At 49.0% G+C, this 18129-nt stretch overlaps 1 protein-coding gene across 1 annotated transcript in view; it reads left to right on the forward strand.

Moving 5' to 3' along the window:
* The first annotated feature begins 16877 nt into the window (after positions 1–16877).
* The window catches only part of LOC144143354 (trypsin-7-like), a 60561-nt gene continuing 59309 nt past the window's right edge, over positions 16878–18129 (forward strand). Inside the window, exon 1 of the mRNA XM_077675123.1 lies at positions 16878–16955. Within this exon, the coding sequence (XP_077531249.1) occupies positions 16878–16955 (78 nt within the window). The remainder of the gene's footprint in view (positions 16956–18129) is intronic.

An 18129-nucleotide genomic window follows, 5' to 3' on the forward strand; every position in this document is an offset into this window, starting at 1 on the left:
CACCAGTGCTCTCCGTGCCAAGTACATGCCTCTTCGATATGGCAACCCAGATGAATGGCGTACACTGACAATAAACCAATTTCGCTTCACCTGTCACTATGTCAGCCATATTTCTCGCTGCTGTCCAAGCCGCTGGCCACCACGACCCCGTTCTGGCGTTTATAATTTCCAAAGCCAATAACGACCCCCACTTTTGTCCCTCGCCGAACACAGGACGCCGCGGACTGCCGCCGTCTATCGAACAACCTATTAACCGCCACAGTCGCTCAGCGTACACTCGCCGTTGCCTATCCCCATCGCCCCAGCCTCGCAGTTTCTCCTCTCCCCCCTATCTTGTCGCCCCGCAAAGAAAAACTAGACGATGCAGCGCCTATAGGGGACGCTGCATTGACGACCCGGCCCGAACATCCTCTTTTAATTGTTTCGCACCGTCCTAACATTCAATAGATAACCGTCGATGGTGTATACGTTCAGGCGTTAGTGGACACTGGTGCGCAAACTTCTTTAATTAGTTCCGACCTTTGCCGACGGCTCAAAAAAGTTTGCACTGCTTCCCCTTCCTGTGTAGTGCGAGTCGCCGATGGGGGAACGCCACCCATTCTTGGCACGTGCACTTCTCGTGTCGCCATCACAAATCACCAAATCTCTGTATAATTTCATGTCCTACCGCACTGCCCTGATGACATCATCCTTGGACTCGACTTCTTTAAAGAAACGTCTGCGCTCATCGTCTGCTCCACGGGTGAAGTTCGACTTGGACTGCCAATTTCTCCCCATATCACTGATGAAGTGGAATGTCCCCTTCCGTCGGAGATGTTCACCTGTTTGCCACCAAAACTGTCACGTACGTTAATTCTGTTTCTACTCCTGCCGTAACCGATGGTTGGTACGCCCTTGCCCCGACCACTGACGTTCGGCTGTTACGTCAGGTGACTCTTCCGTATTCGTTCATCACAGTCACCAACAATCACGCCACCCTTCAGCTTTTAAATTTTGGTTCTTCCCCACAATTGTCCCGAAGGAATATCCTTGACGAACTTGGTTTCCCTTGACCACTGCCACATTCTGAACTTAAGGACTGATGGGCATTCCGATTTTTGGAACGATACGCCGCACCACGAGGCCAACTGTGATAAATTTGTTAACATTATTGTCCCTGACTTAACTTCAGCGCAAATGGACGACCTTTCAACCTTTTGAGCTCATTTCGAGACATATTTGACTTCTACGACCACCCTTTAGGCCAAACTACCATGGTGAAACACCGAATCAACACTGCTGACACGAGCCCTCTTCATCGGCGGCCATATCGTGTTTCTGCCGCTGTACGTCAGGGCATTCGAAAGAAGATAGATAAGATGCTTCAAAAAGACATCATCGAACCTTCGACAGCCCTTGGTCATCGCCGGTGGTCCTGGTCAACAAGAAAGGCAACACCTGGAGATTCTGTGTCGACTATCATCATCTCAACAACTTTTTTTAGAAAGGCGTTTACCCATTACCCCAAATAGACAATGCTCTCGACTATCTCCACTGTGCCAAGTACTTCTCCTCTTTCGACCTTTGCTGAGGCTACTGGCAAATCGCCGTCGACGGCATGGACAGAGATAAAACTTGTTTCATTACACCGGTCGGCCTTTGCGAATTTAAACTCATGCCGTGCGGCATTTTCAATGCGGAAGCGGCATTAGAGCGCATAACGGACTCAATCCTTCACAGCTTCAAGTAGTCCACATGCCTTCGTTACCTTGACAATGCGATCATTTTCTCCCCTACTTTTGCGACTCATCGTTCTCGTCTATGGGCCATTCTTGCCGTTTTCCGAAGAGCCGGTCTCCCGCTCAATTCCTCGAAGTGCCACTTCGTACTCAAGGAAACTACCATCCTCGGCCATCGTGTCCGCGCGGGATGTACAACCTGACCCAGAAAAGCTCAATGCAGTTTAAAGCTTTCCTGTCTAATTCTTTCAAAGACGTACACAGCCTTCTAGCGTTATGCTTATTCAAGGTTTTGCCTACATCACACGCACTTTAACACAGCTTGTTAAGAAGAATGTGCCTTTTTCCTGGGGGCCTGATCAAGAACCTGCTTTGTCCACCTTGACTCGATTGACAACAGCTCCCATCCTTGGCCATTTCGATATTTCCACCCCTACAGACCTTCGCATGGATGCGAGTGGCCATGATATCGGAGCGGTTATGGCGCCGCGCAAACACAGCCAAGATCGCGTGATCGCTTCTGCAAGCCGTCTCTTGTCTCCAGACGAACCCAACTTCTCAATTACTGAACGTGAGTACTTGGCACTGGTATGGGCTGTCACCCAGTTTCGACCGTATCTTTCTGAATGACCCTTCCCTGTGGCCACAGACCACCATGCGCTTTGCCGGCTCTCATCATTCAAGGACCCCACCGGACGGCTCGGCCGCTGGGCCATTCGGCTTCAAGAATACTCCTAGTAAAGATAGTTGTGGTTCGTTTCCCCGAAGTCCGGTGTCGATCAGGAACCCAATCGCCCGGGCTCCGGTTGATTTGGCAGGGGGCTGGTAGGGCGATTGTGTAGAAGTTCTTGGAGACGGCGGGCGAATTGGCGAACTCGAGGCGTTGGGGTTGATTAAATGAAACGAAGGAGGGGTAATATTCAGCTATTTACAGTAGGAAAACTGGTTACATGAGTAATAAAGGGAAAAACTTCAAACTGCTGTTATCCGCTAGCTCTAAGTGCGTACAAATCATTGGAGCTTCTCAAATTTCGTTGAACTCTCCTATTCTCGGGGCGTATACAAGCCGCTCGAGAAACGACTGCCGAGACCCTGTCTCGCCGGATGATCCGTGTAGTTGCCCGGTACGGCGCTGTACCCTTAAACTTCCGACGCCATCCTAACCTCTAGCCTAGGGGGCTTATAAATCCCAACCTAGCTTTAACGGTCAAGACTCCTGTACCGCCGGGAACTGCCCAGTTCAGCGCTCAGACAAGAACGATTTCTAACGGCCATATTCGGCCATATAACACCTCGACGTCACACTCCTTCGGGAACGCCTCTGTAGCGTTCGTACACGCGTAAGGGAGTGCCCAAATTCACGTAGACTGCTGTCACTCAGCGCGCTACGGAATATTCAATGAGGCGTCACAATCTTTGGGTCAACAGCCCGCTTTCGGACGAGCAAGCGCTCGCGACCCCGCGGGGTGAGGACGAAAGGCAGCGACAGTGCACTATGCCGACCGAAGCGCGTTAACAATGGTGTCTCGCGTGGCGCGCGCTCCGACGCCGGTAATTCCTACTCCCCCGTGCGCCACGTCGACGATTCTCGGAGCCCGGCTGCACCATCTGCGTTCTCAATGGGGGATTATCCCCACGGTGTTCCGTCGGCTAGACAATCCGTCTCCCGTGCGTGCCGTGACAAATTGTAGTCGACTGCTCTGCAGTGTTGGCAGTGCTACACCGCCAGACAGAGTGGCGAGTTCTCACGCGCAGCCCGGGCGCCTGGCCACTGACCTCATCAGTGGGTCTTACAATTCCGTCGACACCGACTGCGTCCAGAATTGGGGATCATCGCAGCGGAATCCCGTTGGCTGGACTATCCGGCGCCCATACGTGCCGTGACGAATTGGTGACGGCTGCCGCGTAGAGGCCACAGTGTTATGCCACCAGACAGAGTGGCGGGTTCTCATGCACAGCCTGCGGGTCCCACCACTAGCCTCATAATTGGACCTTACACTCCTTTACTGCTGTCCATACGTCGGGACGGTTGCACCAGGGCGCCGACTCGTTGTCGCGCCATCCCGTCGACAGCCCTGATGGAAATGAGATTGAAGACCACGTCTGTTCTATCTCAGGCCTGCTCAACATCTTGGTCGAACAACGACGCAGCTGAATGCTGGCGGCACACCATCGAACACCTACACGCTCCCCAGGAGAATGCTTCCCTTCGTCTCAATCTCCTCAATGATGGGACTATATACCGCCAAAATCTTCGTACAGATGGTGCCGAGCTTTTGCTCGTTGTTCCTGAACACATCCGATTGCCCGTCCTTCAGAAACTTCATGACGAACTAACTGTAGACCATCTAGACATTGCGCGGTCCTGCGACCGCATTCGCCGCCGGTTCTTCTGACAGAACATGTACCAATCGGTGAATCTCTATGTAACCTCTTGTGATCCCTGCCAATTATTGAATACCCCTACTGTGGCCTTCGCCGGCCTTTTGCACCCCATCGACGTCCCCATTGAACCCTTTTACGGTGTCGGCCTAGATTTGCTCGGACCTTTTCCTACTTCCACTGTGGGAAAAAAAGTGGGTTGCCGTTGTCATTGACTATACTAGTTGCTTTGCCATTACCAAGGCCCTTACAACCTCTTGTGCTAACGAAGCTGCTGACTTCCTTTTACATGACGTCATTCTACACCATGGAGCCCACCGGGATAGTGCTTCTGCCGCCGGGGTAATGTTACGGTGCAGCCTTCCTTGGCGAAGTGGTGAAGTCACTGCTATGAAGAGAACTCCCCCTGCACAGCACGAGGCCAATCATGAAGGACGAGAAGGACGACGATCGTTGTGGAGCCCGGCAGGGGCTAAAACGGTCATCTGCTGTGTCTGATTTTCCCCTTTATACATAGCGCAAACACAACTACTTCTAACCGCGTCTACCACATCTCAATACCTTGCCTTTCCTCTGTTTTATAAGTTCGTTATTTACTCCGGCCTAACCAGAATGATTCAGTAATATGATGCCGAAAAGCGTTCGGTGGCTTGATAGTTGCCCCGTGAAAATATGTATTTCATGTGTGCCCCTAGAAAGCCAGAAAAATGACGTTGAAGAAAATAACGCCATTTGAGAAGCTAAGCGGCCGTGTACTAGAAACCTCCCCTGAGGTAAAGGAGAGGACCGGGCGCGGGCGTTGCACGGGCAAGAGGCTTGCAACACGGAAACACATGAGCGACCATGGCATGTGGGGGTGGGGTTAGTGAACCGTTGCTTCAAACAATCTTTAAAGAAGGCGCTGCCTCCTGAGACCGTTGCCTTCGGTAGCTACGACCATTAGCCACACCAGCCTTTCCTTTCGGCCGATGTCTAGGGGCTTTAAGGTGTGGATTTGGCCCACTCAGACTCGAGCTTCCGTTTTTACTGCAGCGATGTCTAACAAAGGTCTCTCCCGGCGGCTCCTCCCTAGAGCTTTGAGCACGTTCTTTCAGACATTTGTCCTCCGCGTTTGTTCTAGGCCTGCCCCGTTTGCGACGTATTCCGGTGACAAAAAACTAGGTGTACAAGTGAAGAAAGAGTGCATTCGTTATTGCGGTGCTTTTTTGCCTTTTCTCGTCACTACATCAGCACTAGCCTCGCCCTTCCACCTCCCAAGCTGGCGGAGAACCGGCCTAAATGGCTTCATCGACAGGCCCATCAGATCCTCTGCCTCTGCCTTGCTCGCACCTAGAACTGGTGCAAACACGCTGATGAAGCACCGAAACTCGGGTTTTGCCCATCAATAAAGGTGGTCGAATGTTGCAGAATAGCCGGAGTAAAAGCTATGCCTGTGAATATTCTCCTGCAAAGAACCAATGCATGGCACAAGTACTTCTCGGCTGCACATGCGCTCAAGGCCTCACGGCGTTTAGTACAAATTTGGTTTGTAACCTACCAAGTTTCCTTGTTCAGAAAAAAACACACGCATAAAGAGCAAAGCATATCTTCACCGCACACTGCTTCAAAACGCTGAACACTCGCTCTATGTGGGCTTCCGATTGCTAGGACCGACTCAGTTGCGACTTCCGCCAGACTGTTGGTTTGCTGTACATACTGTGGCCCAACGCTGCCTGAATAATCATTGCCTAACGCGTGAGCGAAAAAGGGTGAAATAGCCACTCTCATGTGGCTCTCTCTTACCCTATCCCGCTCCGTATCCTTCCTACGTGCTTCCATGTCCGCCAGCCAGCGACGCTTCTCGGAAACTATGCAAGAGAGTTGACAGTTTGTCTAGCCTTCTCCAGGCGGCGTTCTTACGCCTTCTGGTTCACACCATGCCTGTCTCTCTTGGTCTGTCGCTGATAAAACCACCTTTTACACTTCGGACACAAAACAATTGGTGCTGCCGCAGGCAGATGCCGACTTTGCGCGCTTACCTACTTAGATCACCTGCAGCAAAATTTTCCGAGTTGGGTATCCCCCTCGGTCCCCTCCCCATTTCGCCCTTGTTTTGTCCATGCTGTTCGCACTCCGCACCGGTACGCAGTTTTAAAATTGAGAACTATACTGTAGAAGCAAGCAGCCAGCGTCGCTGGACCGTTATCTACTTATCCTTTTGTTTTCTATAATCTCCTTAAATTTACAAGCACGTCATTTTTTTCCAAAATTCTTGCAAAAGTGAGCGCTTGAACAAGACATCTGCCGGCAATTTCGCTTCACTAAATCTTCCAGAGAGAAACATATCAGTAAAATATTGGCGGTACCTTCCGAAAGTATAGTTCTTGTTTGCTATTTGTCTACCCGAGAATTAAAATTTCTTACACTATTTTACTTCCGCCTCCATCAGTCATCTTTCGAAAAATGCAGCGGGTATGAAGCGAGCTACACGTTGACGATATCCCACTTGCGCCCCCGAAGCGTTCGCCACTCGCGAGCAGTGACATAAGGCGACACGTCCGCCGGCGCGTGCCACATAGCGGATGAGTGCCTGAACTAAGTGTCCCTATCGCTCCCCTTGAAAAGCGGGCAACGCGTTAGGCAATGTGTATACAGGCGGTGTTGCTGTGACGAATGCTCACTTTGGATGATTTTGACCCCCCAAGCAACCCCCTATAACACATGCTGATTCTTAATTCTTACATGATTTCTGGAAGCATGAAGCGCGGAAGTGAAAAAACAATTATTTTGTGAGGACCTTTTCTTGGTATTTCAATATTCCATATTTTTAGTTAAACACGGTTGTACGGAGGAACAAAAACGTAATTGAGATAGTGATGCGGTTATGATCTGTGTACATAGTTTTGCCGAAATTTTGGAGACCCGTAATAAGAAACGTGTGTACCCCACTGAAAAGTTAAGAGGAGCTTGTCAATTAAGCAAGGAATTCGGCTTAGCTGTAGACGAATTTTGAACATGGTACAAACACAAAGGAAAAAAATCCAGAAAAAGTGAAGTATTTAGGTGAACTCCAGCGCGCACAACATTTACTGTCCTCGTCCGTAGTGCTCCTTTTTCCCGTGTACAATGTTGGAGGATATCCCTGTTGGCCAATTCTCACATTGTGAGCACGGTACAAGCAACCTTTGCTAAAACTTTTCGGGCCGGGGTTGCTGAGCTGAAGCTCAAACTTGCATCTAAGGTGACTTGAGTTTAAGAAAATAAAATATTTAGAGGCTTATAGCACTCTATACGAAGGAGCAAATGCCAACGCAGGCACATTCTTGGTGTGGAACGCTTTAGGAGCGCAGCTTGTCATCGTAGCTCGTCCGGGCTTGCGGTGTCTAGCCACCGTTACGGTAACGCGTACCACGGTTTCACGCACCCGAACAGAGGCTTACAAAAGATAACCGCTTCCCTTTGTCGGAATCCAACCTGGGGTTTTCGCCTTGCGAAGACGATGTCTATCCCATTGTGCCACAGAGACACGCGTTTTGTAAATGCAGATTGTTGGAGGTGATCTTTGCGCTGTGCCGTTTCCACGGAGGATACCGTGGCGAGGCCAAAAATAACTAGACAATATTTTAACACCCAGAAAACTTATGACTTCGGGCATTAATTACCCAACATTTATTAAACTCAATTTTCTGTTCTTTTTTATGCTTTTGAAAGGTCTGAGGCACCGTATCGTGACTACTTCCAGTATCCACACCCCGCTGGTACCAAAAAAAGCCGTTCCCCTCACCGTTAAAGCTGCCCGACGTGCAGAGCAGGGATTCGCCAGAGAATGTACTGTACCGCCGTTATCCGCTTACTGCTACCAACCCATGCAATTCAAATTTCACGCTTTCGCAGTGCTCGCGCGCCTCCTGCCTGAAACTGCGCCAGCGGGAGTTCAGTTCTCTTCGTGCTTTTCTCCGGGCACGTGCCGGCGCTGCACGGCCATATTTGACGTTTACTATCGTAAAACCCAACCCAACGGGCCCCTTACTCTAAAGGAACTTGGGCGCTGTCGGTTAAGTGCGATATTTTCCCTCAAATGTACCTATAGTTTTTTTTGCCCTAAACAAACACAATATATATGGCAAGCGGTTCACTAATTTTGAACCCTTATGACAATATAAACCACTTGGCTTTCCAAGCCTCTGGGTACGCCACGAACAAGAGATTATCTAGAAAATCTTTCTAGAGCCGTGAATTACTCTAAAGTGATTATTAAATTACAAAGCTTACGCGGAGGTATGGCTGGTATGTTTATGTCGATGTGTGTTGTACCACATGCAACGTGGGGTTATTTTTGTGTTGTACGTGTGTGTTGAAGACTGGTAATAAAGAAAAAAAAATCACCACAGGAGGTCGCCTTGGTGCTCTACTTACTTGAGTCGAGCGAGCGAGCTAAGGCGACAAGGCGAGCGCCTGAACAGCTTTGCACCTAAAATAGCGTAGAGAGGGCACCTCGGCTCCTCTAGCGAATCAGTTCTCCGCAATTGACAAAGTTTAGGTTCAGTGGAACCGCTTTAATTTTTCTTCTCACCTTCTTCATGGAGAAACTGCCACCGGCGCGATTGGCATCGCGTCCTGGCTATATGTTTTGCTGGAGTTCTGACAATTCGAACGTCTCGAATCGTACTACCTCATTCAAAGTTGTCTGAGGTTTTCATAGTTGCTCATCGCATATCCATAAAAATTGGGCGCTGGTACTCCAAGCCTCGTTTGAAGTCTCTTTACTATGACGCTTCAAAGACCTACTCATCGATGTAACTAGCGCCCATTTTAAAGCACAAGAAATTTACTTTTTAAACAAACTTTAGACGAACTTACCATCCAAGGCAATAGCGTGTTTGAAATTGCCCGGCCATCTACGATTCGGCCGATCGCACTGGGTTGCCCACAATCTAGAGAAGAGAGATGAAGGTTTAAAGTAACTAAGAAGGCAATTAGTCTCCTAGCACAAAGACATGCTCGACACAGAAGACAATCGAATGCACTTAAACACAATGTCGCTGCACTTCTCTTCCGATAATAGTGCAGGTAACTCAACAAAGGCAATTAAAAAATGTAATATTTTTGCAATGGCTCTCGAACATCTGCAATGTAGTAATGGTCCCTGTACTACTGATACTAGCAACAGTCTCTAGTTAGCAATGAACATTTGTGGCCACTACCATGTCTGAATCTCCCCCCTCATCATTGAAGCTGATGGCCACGCAGGCCAAAGAGGATTTGTTTGAGTGTCGAAGGTAAAGAATGGAGAACAAGCCTTGTAAGCATGCGCTCACGGGGTTCTCTACTAGACAAGACGAGTTTTGGGGCCTGCCGCTGGTACCAAAACGTACGGAAAGAGAATAGAAAACGCAGCGCAGTCGCGGAACACTGCGAAGTGGCCGACCACAAAATAGACTTCTCCGGAACGGGCATCCTCGAAAGGAAAACCAACTGGCGGAAGCGGCTTTTCCTTGAATCGTGGCATACCCAACGCACCCCTAGGAACGTTAATCGCTCGCTTGGCACTCTCGCTTAGGTGTACACACACGGATTACGTGCCGTAGCGAGGGGCTTTGTGCGAGGCCAGCAAAAGTGAAAGACTATAAGACGCAGCTGCGGCGTGGCCCCAGTCACCTCTGAAGAACAAGCCTAGCGGACTTGGAAACGTCGGGTTGTTGTCTATGTGTTGGTTGGAGCATAAATAAATACAAGCAAGCTGTTTCTTGGTGCGGGTAGCGAACATCCAGCAAACGTGCCCGGTAATGCAAAAGGTTAGTTTTAAGCCTAGAAACGTTATTGGTGTCTTGAACACCGAATTCTGGAGCCGAAAATGTCAGGTCGGCACATATCCGCGTTCCCTTGGCGTATCTTTATAATAGTATAATCTTTATTTGTGAACGTGAATGGCATAGTTGCTCATGTATCTTTCAGCGATGAAAGTTTTTTGAATCTGGTTATTTATAAACGAAAAAAACAGAGTAGGAGGCTGAATAAAAAATATTAAGTGTAATATATCTGTTGCGCTTGTGATCTTTATTTCTTTGTGTATTGGGCCATTTTTCATGTTTCCCTGCTACTTTGAAGGTCACAGTTTAAAAATATTAGCAGCTTTTTGAAAGTCAGATCAATGACGTCGTCGTGGCGTTGCGGATGCCTGTTCTACATCCACTGCTGAGGTAGTAAACTCAGTTCCCAGTCAAGACGAAATTTACGCAGTTTATTAAATTATTGAATGCAAATGTTATTCCATTGTGCCGTTTGGCATTTTGTGTCCTACCACTATCGTAAGCTAGAGTTGGCGACGAAAGACGATATTGTGAACGAAATTTAGAAGCGAGGGGAGTTGTGGACGAGTAGGAAATAAGTTCTTGAACTCTTTTCCTAAGAGGAGTTTTGGTTAATTCTAGTGGTTTAGTACTAACACGAGTAGATTGTAGCCACACCTACCGTACTAGGTCTTGATGCAGGAACTATCGGTTTGGAACAGTATTTCAAAAGGAGATTGATTGTATTAGATATTTTCGGAATGTATAGTAGCAGAACTTTTTTAATTCCTCCTTCAGTTACCGTCTAAACTTGGCAATGGCTATTTACCCCATACACTTCTTAATGGCTCAAACCTAGTAGAATAACCACTCACATGTAAAATTAGTATTCATTCCCCACGTGCTTGTCACTATGCACAGTTCCGGCGCCCGATATTCGCGATTTATTAGGTTCAAAATCTCCTTAAAATTTCCTGCTCACGCTTAAGACACCGTTCTATTGTAATTGCCACCCCTTCGACTTGTTTTCTTTCTTTGTGGTGAGAGCGAACAATATTTCCAAGTGCACATTTATTGTCGGTACGCATCGCACGAGCGTTCATTGCGGTAGCCGTCATTTTATATGTGCTTGACCTTACTCGCCGAGGGCTAAACGAAGGATGAGACAACTGCAAGTCTGTATAGACGCCATCGCGACAGGTGCGTATGGAGAGCAGCTGAGTCATGTGCGTTCGTGGAACGGCGACTTGTCTTTTAAACCCCTACATTGCCGTTTGCATCTTTCCATGTTAAATTCAATACGTCATTGAGTCACCCTGGGATAGCATTGGCTGAACTCATTGCTCCGTTTCAGGGGACGCTACCATGATCGCGGATAAGACTGAAGTCATTTTTGTGGCCAGCGATGTAGTATCCTGCTGACAGCATCGTTGCCGGGATGGGACGTGTGACCAGCAGTGGCTGGGTACGGAGGATGTGCACATGTAGTAAGGAGAAGGAACTGGTAAATAATTGCCAAACATCCTCACGTTGGACTTGGAGCATTTACTAAGCCAATTTTCACCTTATATATTGTGGAGCCCGGATTCCCATTGCGTCCGTTTTAAGCAGGCGTTATATTTCACATGTCTCATATTATGTTTTGTCATAGCCAGTGGGTAGGGCATGGTGTAATAAATGCAAAACACACTTACCTGGATGATTAATGCTGTCGCAGACAACCTGAACAATAGAAATGGACTATATTTGTAGAAGATTGAAGAAAAAGATCAGCGATGGTTTTTTTAACAACCACGCGATGTCTTTGAAAGCAGCATATGTGCATGCGCACAGACGATTGCCAAAAACGTCACGGGGGTATGCATTGTGCGTACGTAGCACTTTATACGATTCGTAGTAGACACTTATTATAATAAAGTTGTATGCACATGGCTGCATACCCGCTTCAAATTGTGTGTCCTAGAAGTTATTATCGACATCATGAGAGGCTACACCCAACATCTGCTGGGCTTACCGGTCAGAAGAAACCGCAATCCTGGAATCGGTCTGTATAGACTCAAGCCACATTCAAAGAGTCCGGTTCTACACCCTCGTCGGAATTTCTACAAGTGGGAAGAAGCAACCTAACTGTTCGCCCAAAATATTCACCCTGAGACCAATCAAGCTGATAAAGCACATTTGACGACAACTGTCATGAAACTTCAACAAACCCACATATAAACCCCCTCAATGTTACAGAGAGCAATCATTCGAAAATTGTTTGCCAACGAGCACTTGTAATCAAGGTGCTAGAGTAATTAGTTAATTATTTTACATGCAACCAATCAATGAAACAATGAACATTTTAATGCGCCTGCTGAACTAACTCAGTTGACAATTAACCAAAGAAGGACATGCCATGGTTCAACCCGGCAGGCGTAGTCCGCCTACACTGCGGACTTCACTCGCCCCATTTTATGCATGGAAGCGCTCTACAGTGGAATGAAAGACGGATTTTAGAGCAATTAGGTGTAGCAACTCTACAATCTGCCAAGAATGCATCCACCTAATTAAGTAGAACAGTCTATAAAGTAGATAGGCTCATACACAGACAGTAGCGTACGCTTTCATACAAACAGAATGTCATATTTTGTTCTAAAGTTTATGAACTATTGGAGTGTTACGCCACTGACAGCAGCCAAGTCAGTTGCATGTTTCCTACCCTAATATACCTTTCCTTATCTACGATACTGATTTCACTTTGAGGCCATTTATCCGTATGCGCATGACCCCTTCAAAGCTGGGAAACGCTGGCACCTGTGAAAAACACAAATAACATGGCAAATCATCTATTTAACCAAGCATAAAATATATAAGTGATGTAAATGAAAGTCCGCCTTCACTTGGCATACGAACATAAACCCAGTTCGGACATAAACCCAAGTCGGAGGCCCGCCGCAAGAGTGAGCAACCACCAACATTGTGGGATCAAGGGGTGTTGTTAGCCTTTCCATGGGGGCATTCACGCGCAGGGTCCAAGGATTGGTCCCTCAATATTGCACACGAACCTCTTCGTGGCGCGTTTTGTCTTTTAGGGAGCGTGGGCTCTTTCCAAGGCCTAAATGCGGCACTTGTTTTTTTTTTTCATTTTAGCTAAGAGTGTCACTTTGAAGCATTCACGAAGTCGTTTATGACCCTTTGAGCGTGCAATTATAGAAGAAGCAATAAAGAGCATAGTAAATTACGTCTTTGACTAATGCCCTCAGTTTTTTGGCGATGCAGACACGGGTATGTAGAGAGTCATTTTAACCAAAACAAGAAACAGAAGCAAGCATAACGAAATTATGACAATAAGGCAAGGTTTTGTGTGAAAATTGTCCCCATATCTTTTGCAATGATGGCTTCAAGGTGTTACTTTTTTGTGTCTGTTTTTGGTTTGTGCATAGATACGGTAGTTTTTGTTATTACAGGATTCGTCAGAGTTAAAAAACCAGCAAAGAAACGTTGACAGACAACATGAATATTATAACCAAATATTTTGCGAAAGCAGCAAACCTTATTTTTTATGTGTGTCTTCGAATATGAGCTGTTGTTATCTGTTGCTCTCTGGGTATATCACACGTTGGCAGTTATCGAGCTACGCCCAGATGCGTCACAATTCGGACACACATTTCTGGATGTCTCCCATTCTAGCACTCGCCCCTCAAGTAATTATTGAACCATTGAGCTTTCCCCTTAACGCTTCCTAGCTACGCTGCTTATCAGGCGTTGCATTATAAAACGCGATGGGAATATTCAACCTGACATCTATTAGTCTGCCAGCATAACAGGACCAACTTCCGCCTAGGCGCTCGTGCTTCAACTTGAAGTTTTGCTGTGACAATTTATGACTTCAACAGTATAGCTACAGCTTCAATCATCACAAAAAATATGCCGCAGTATACGGATTCATAACTGAAACTAGTGTCAAAAGTAAGGTTAGCCAAGCGTTGTTGTTCGAGGTTATTATATGCGAAGTATGGTCATTACCATGGTCACTAAAATGGGATGTCGATCTGCGGTTGTGGTTAACATCGTTAAAAGTCGTAGCGGAGCATACGGTAGCGTTCTGTGGTCAGCATATCCGCTGTCTCAATTCCCGCTGTTGTGCTGTTAAACTTGCGGAGGCTAGTTTTATGACGGAAAATAGGGGAGGCTTTGCAAATGCTGCTCTGTCAATGAGGATTCAATTCACTTGGATCAAATAGGCTGTAGGAGAAAAATACAGTAATCCCTCGTTAAAACGAAGTCTGCAGGACAGCCGAAAATCTTGTTATAAGCAATGTTCTGATATACGCGAATACTCGAGCAAACCTCAAGCATTTGAGCTTTTTTTGCCAGAGCTACGGGGAATCAGAGCACAATGTGTTCCGTGAAGCAAAACTTTTTCTGGTGCAAAAAAGGCGGGTAGCTTTGGCCGTTTCAAGTTCTTGCTCGGCGCAAGCCACCCCTGCTCCAATTTTGCGAAGCTCTGCATGACGCTGTGGTCGCCGCACATAAAAGTTGCAGTGGCACTGGTCATTTGTATGGGGGACGTGCGGGCGTCAGGGAACGTTACGGGAGTTTCGTGCTGGAAAGCGGTGCAAAAGCAGTGGCTCGAGTTTGAGGTTCTGTTTGTGGAGGTAATAAACCATTAACCGCTCATTGTCGATACGCAGCGCAATCATGAATTCCCACCGCATTTGCACTAGGGGCTCTGCATGATCAGTCGGCATTTTTTCCAGAGCTGTGCAGCCGCTAAGTTTGTGACACAAGAATTTTTGGTGCCCTGTTGTTGACTACACTGCTAATTTTATGGAACGAGTGTCGGTGTTAGCCCACCATCTCGCCCACACCATTAACCGATGTCTAGTAACAAAATGTAATGACCCTACCACGCATTTGGATCGTTTGTCTAAAGTTGAATGGGGCGAATCGAGCACGACAGACTCGAGAAAATCGTCGGGGAAACACCACCTTGCGTCGAACCGCCATGATGACACCCTGACTCACCGCTCGGATGCCGCTTCTCGCTGACGCCTCCGCTCGCCATTCCACTCTAAGCGGGTCAAGCTCTTCGTGCGCCTAAATAATGCGGCCTAAAATGAATGTGTTTGGGTTGGGACCAGAAGAAATTTTGAATATAGCGATATTTCGAGTGAAGCGATCTTGTTATAACGAGAGATTACTGTAAGTCGTGCGTAGTAGAAGTATGCGATTTCAATCCACTCTCACGACCCCTCAGGGGTAGGGTGAACAGTTGCTGTAACGGACGAACGACGAACACGAGACAGGAGCGATGGCTGTCCAAAACGGAGATCACAGATTTTTTTCTCAGGCTAACCTACATGATGATGATGATGAAATGCTACACCTAGCTGGACATTTACCATTATCCCGCGACTGTGATAATCGATAGCTGCACGATACATCCCCAATCATAATATTTTGTTTTTTTCTGTCCATGAGGTCAATCTTTGCGATGCGGTCGGGGAATGCTATCTACTCTTTCCTTTCCACCGGTGCTTGAGCCGTCTTGTAGATCTCACGACAGCCAAGAGCCACCAATGTAATGCGGACGACAACCAGACTGTGGGTCCGGCTGCTTCAGAAGGTCTCAGTTCTTTACAGCGCAGTTTTTGTGGCGAAGTCGATGTCTTGCAATTCCTAATATTTTGGTGAAATGGTAGCTAATGCGGATGGAGTCTAGTGGTCTTCTCAAGTCATCTTTCTGCTTGCCTTCCGTTTGTTTTTCTTCTCCTGACGAGGTCGTGTTCCTCCATCTTGTAAGCTCAATGTACGTTTCGGATGGTTCTCCAACAGGTTGTGCTCCCTCCACGCATAGGGCAGACGTGACGCGCCAGAGTTTCTCGATGCGCTGAGGCACAACGGTCTGACAATTGCGAAGCTGGACGCGAAGGTGTCTACGGCCATTCGGCTCATCAGGAAGGTGTCGGCGCGGCACGCGGGAATGAAAGAAGCCAGCCTCTTGAAGCTGGTGCAGTCGTTTGCGGTCAGCCACGTGGCCTACGTCGCGGCTTTTTACGACTGGAAGGCGGCGGAGCGCCAGAAGGTGGACGCGATTATACGCAAAGCATACAAGGCGGCACTGGGGCTGTACACGCACACGAGCACAGAGTGACTCCTGGAGCTGGGGGTGTATAACACGCTGGATGAGATAGCCAAGGCGCAGCGAACGGCGCAGCTGGCTAGGTTAGCGCGAACTAGGACGGGGCATTCGATACTGGAGAGAGTGGGATACCGCAGAGGGCTGCAAGGGAGTGTGGGCCGGTCGCCGTTGCCGTCCGGGCTGCTCCGCTCGTTACAGGTGCCGCGGATCCTGAGACATATGCATACCGAGGTGGACCGAGAGCGTCGACTGGCGAGGGGAAAGCTCTCACGGCCATGCACGCGTCGGACAACGGAGCCTTCTACGTCGACGTGACGAGGTACTCGGACCGCCCGGGCACGTACGCGGCGGCAGTGGTCGCGGCGACCTCCGGGGAGCTGTGCACGGCGGGCAGCGTGCGGGCGCGGAGCCCAGGGCATGCGGAGGCGCCCTGGGCTCCGCGCCCGCACGCTGCCGCTGACGAACCCGAGGTGTACGACGGTGATAAGCGACTCGCGGATTGCGATCGTGAACAGAGCGGTGCCGGTGACGGTGAAGTGGTTTCCGGCACACATGGGCCCGGTGAGCACGGGCGAGAACCGCAACGGGGAGGCTGACCGAGTGGTGCGCGAGCTCACCAGCAGCGGCGCGAGCCCCAGCCCCCGACCTGCGGAGGATGACGACAAGGTGGTGCCGATCGCCTCGTACAAGGACGTGTAGGACTGGTACCTGGAGGGCAGGCGGATGTACCCGCTACCCCAGCGTAAGCTCACGAGACAGGATGCGGTGAAGCTGCGGCAGCTACAGACGCGAGCGGTGCGGACACCGGTGGTGGCGAAACATGTGTGCCCGGAGGTGTACGCGAGTGACATGTGTGCGGTGTGTGGCGAGGACCCAGCAACCATGGCGCACACGCTGTGGAACTGCAAGGTGCAGGATGGTGTTACAGACGTGTTGCCGCAGCGCCTAGCGAGTGCGGTGGCGAGTGTGGACTACGACGCATAGCGCAAGGCCGTCCAGCAAGCGCTGGAGTCCCTCGAGCGCCAGTGACCGACAGAACTGTCTCCTCGGAGGCTGGGTGCGAGTAGGTACCGAGCGCCGGGTGGCCGTCCAGCGTGATGTTCAGGCGGCGTCTTTTTGCCGGACAATAAAGATGTTGTTTCTCTGTCTCTCTCTCTCTCGGTTTTCCCAACTTCGCTGAGATGGAACGCCTCAAATTCTTGCCTGGGTACAACGTGTATCAATCCTCGTTGGTTGGAGTTCGTCGGCTTTTCGTTACTTCCAGTAACCGTTTGCTCTTAGCTTTGTCTGAAAGAAAGATACACTCCATCTTGCACGGTCGTGGTTCTGCCTTCTCTTTCTCGTCCTGGAAATCTCCAAGGTTTTCGTTGTCTGTTTGGAGGCAGCCTCTCAGTCGTCTTTGTGTGGGCCAGGCGTAGCCTCGGGGTCTGCACCCCCTTCTTCTGTTGGGATGTTCAATGCTCCCTCGTAGCAGGCTCCCACTTGCAGGTGCTTTCGTTCAGCCATGTTTTCGGCCTTGCATGTTGAAGCCTGACAATTGCTTTCTTTGCGGCCTTGCATGTTGAAGCGACAATTTCTTTCTTTGCGGGAAATAAGGAGACGTTTGTGGCCAAATTGGCTTCCATCGTCTTGTGCTTGTCTGTAGAAGCACTTCACAGCGTCGCGCGTCGCGTTAAACAAAACTAGTTCCTGCATTACCATCCTGGAGCAGTTGTACTCTAACGGACCTGCTGGCCTCATGCTATCCCCAGTCGATGTCCCACATGTCGCCATGCGCACAACGCGGTGTGCGCTCTCTTTTTGTTTTCTCGACGTGATAGGTTTGAATAACCACGTATCTGCCTGCTTCATACTGGACAAATCCCTGTGTTCGCGCGTAGTCCCCTCGAAATCGTTCCTGACCCTCAGGTGGCTCGCCCTTTATTCTGCGAACCTGCAACGTTGGTAGAGCAACTTTTGAGGCCGATGTACGTGAGCGGACGTCAAAGGGTTCGCCTCGCTGTGTAGCCAGGCGAACGCCGTAGCACTTAAAAGTCAATGAACGAGGGAATATTGGCATTGCCTGATGCGTCGTTGGTAGTTATTCTCAGGTGTGGCGCATTCCGAGAGTTCAGTGCAGAGCGCCGAAGGCGGT

This window comes from Haemaphysalis longicornis, unplaced genomic scaffold (assembly GCF_048455015.1).
Source record: "Haemaphysalis longicornis isolate Haplotype H1 unplaced genomic scaffold, Haemaphysalis longicornis Haplotype H1 scaffold_6, whole genome shotgun sequence".
In the NCBI taxonomy this organism is placed as follows: Eukaryota; Metazoa; Arthropoda; class Arachnida; order Ixodida; family Ixodidae; genus Haemaphysalis; species Haemaphysalis longicornis.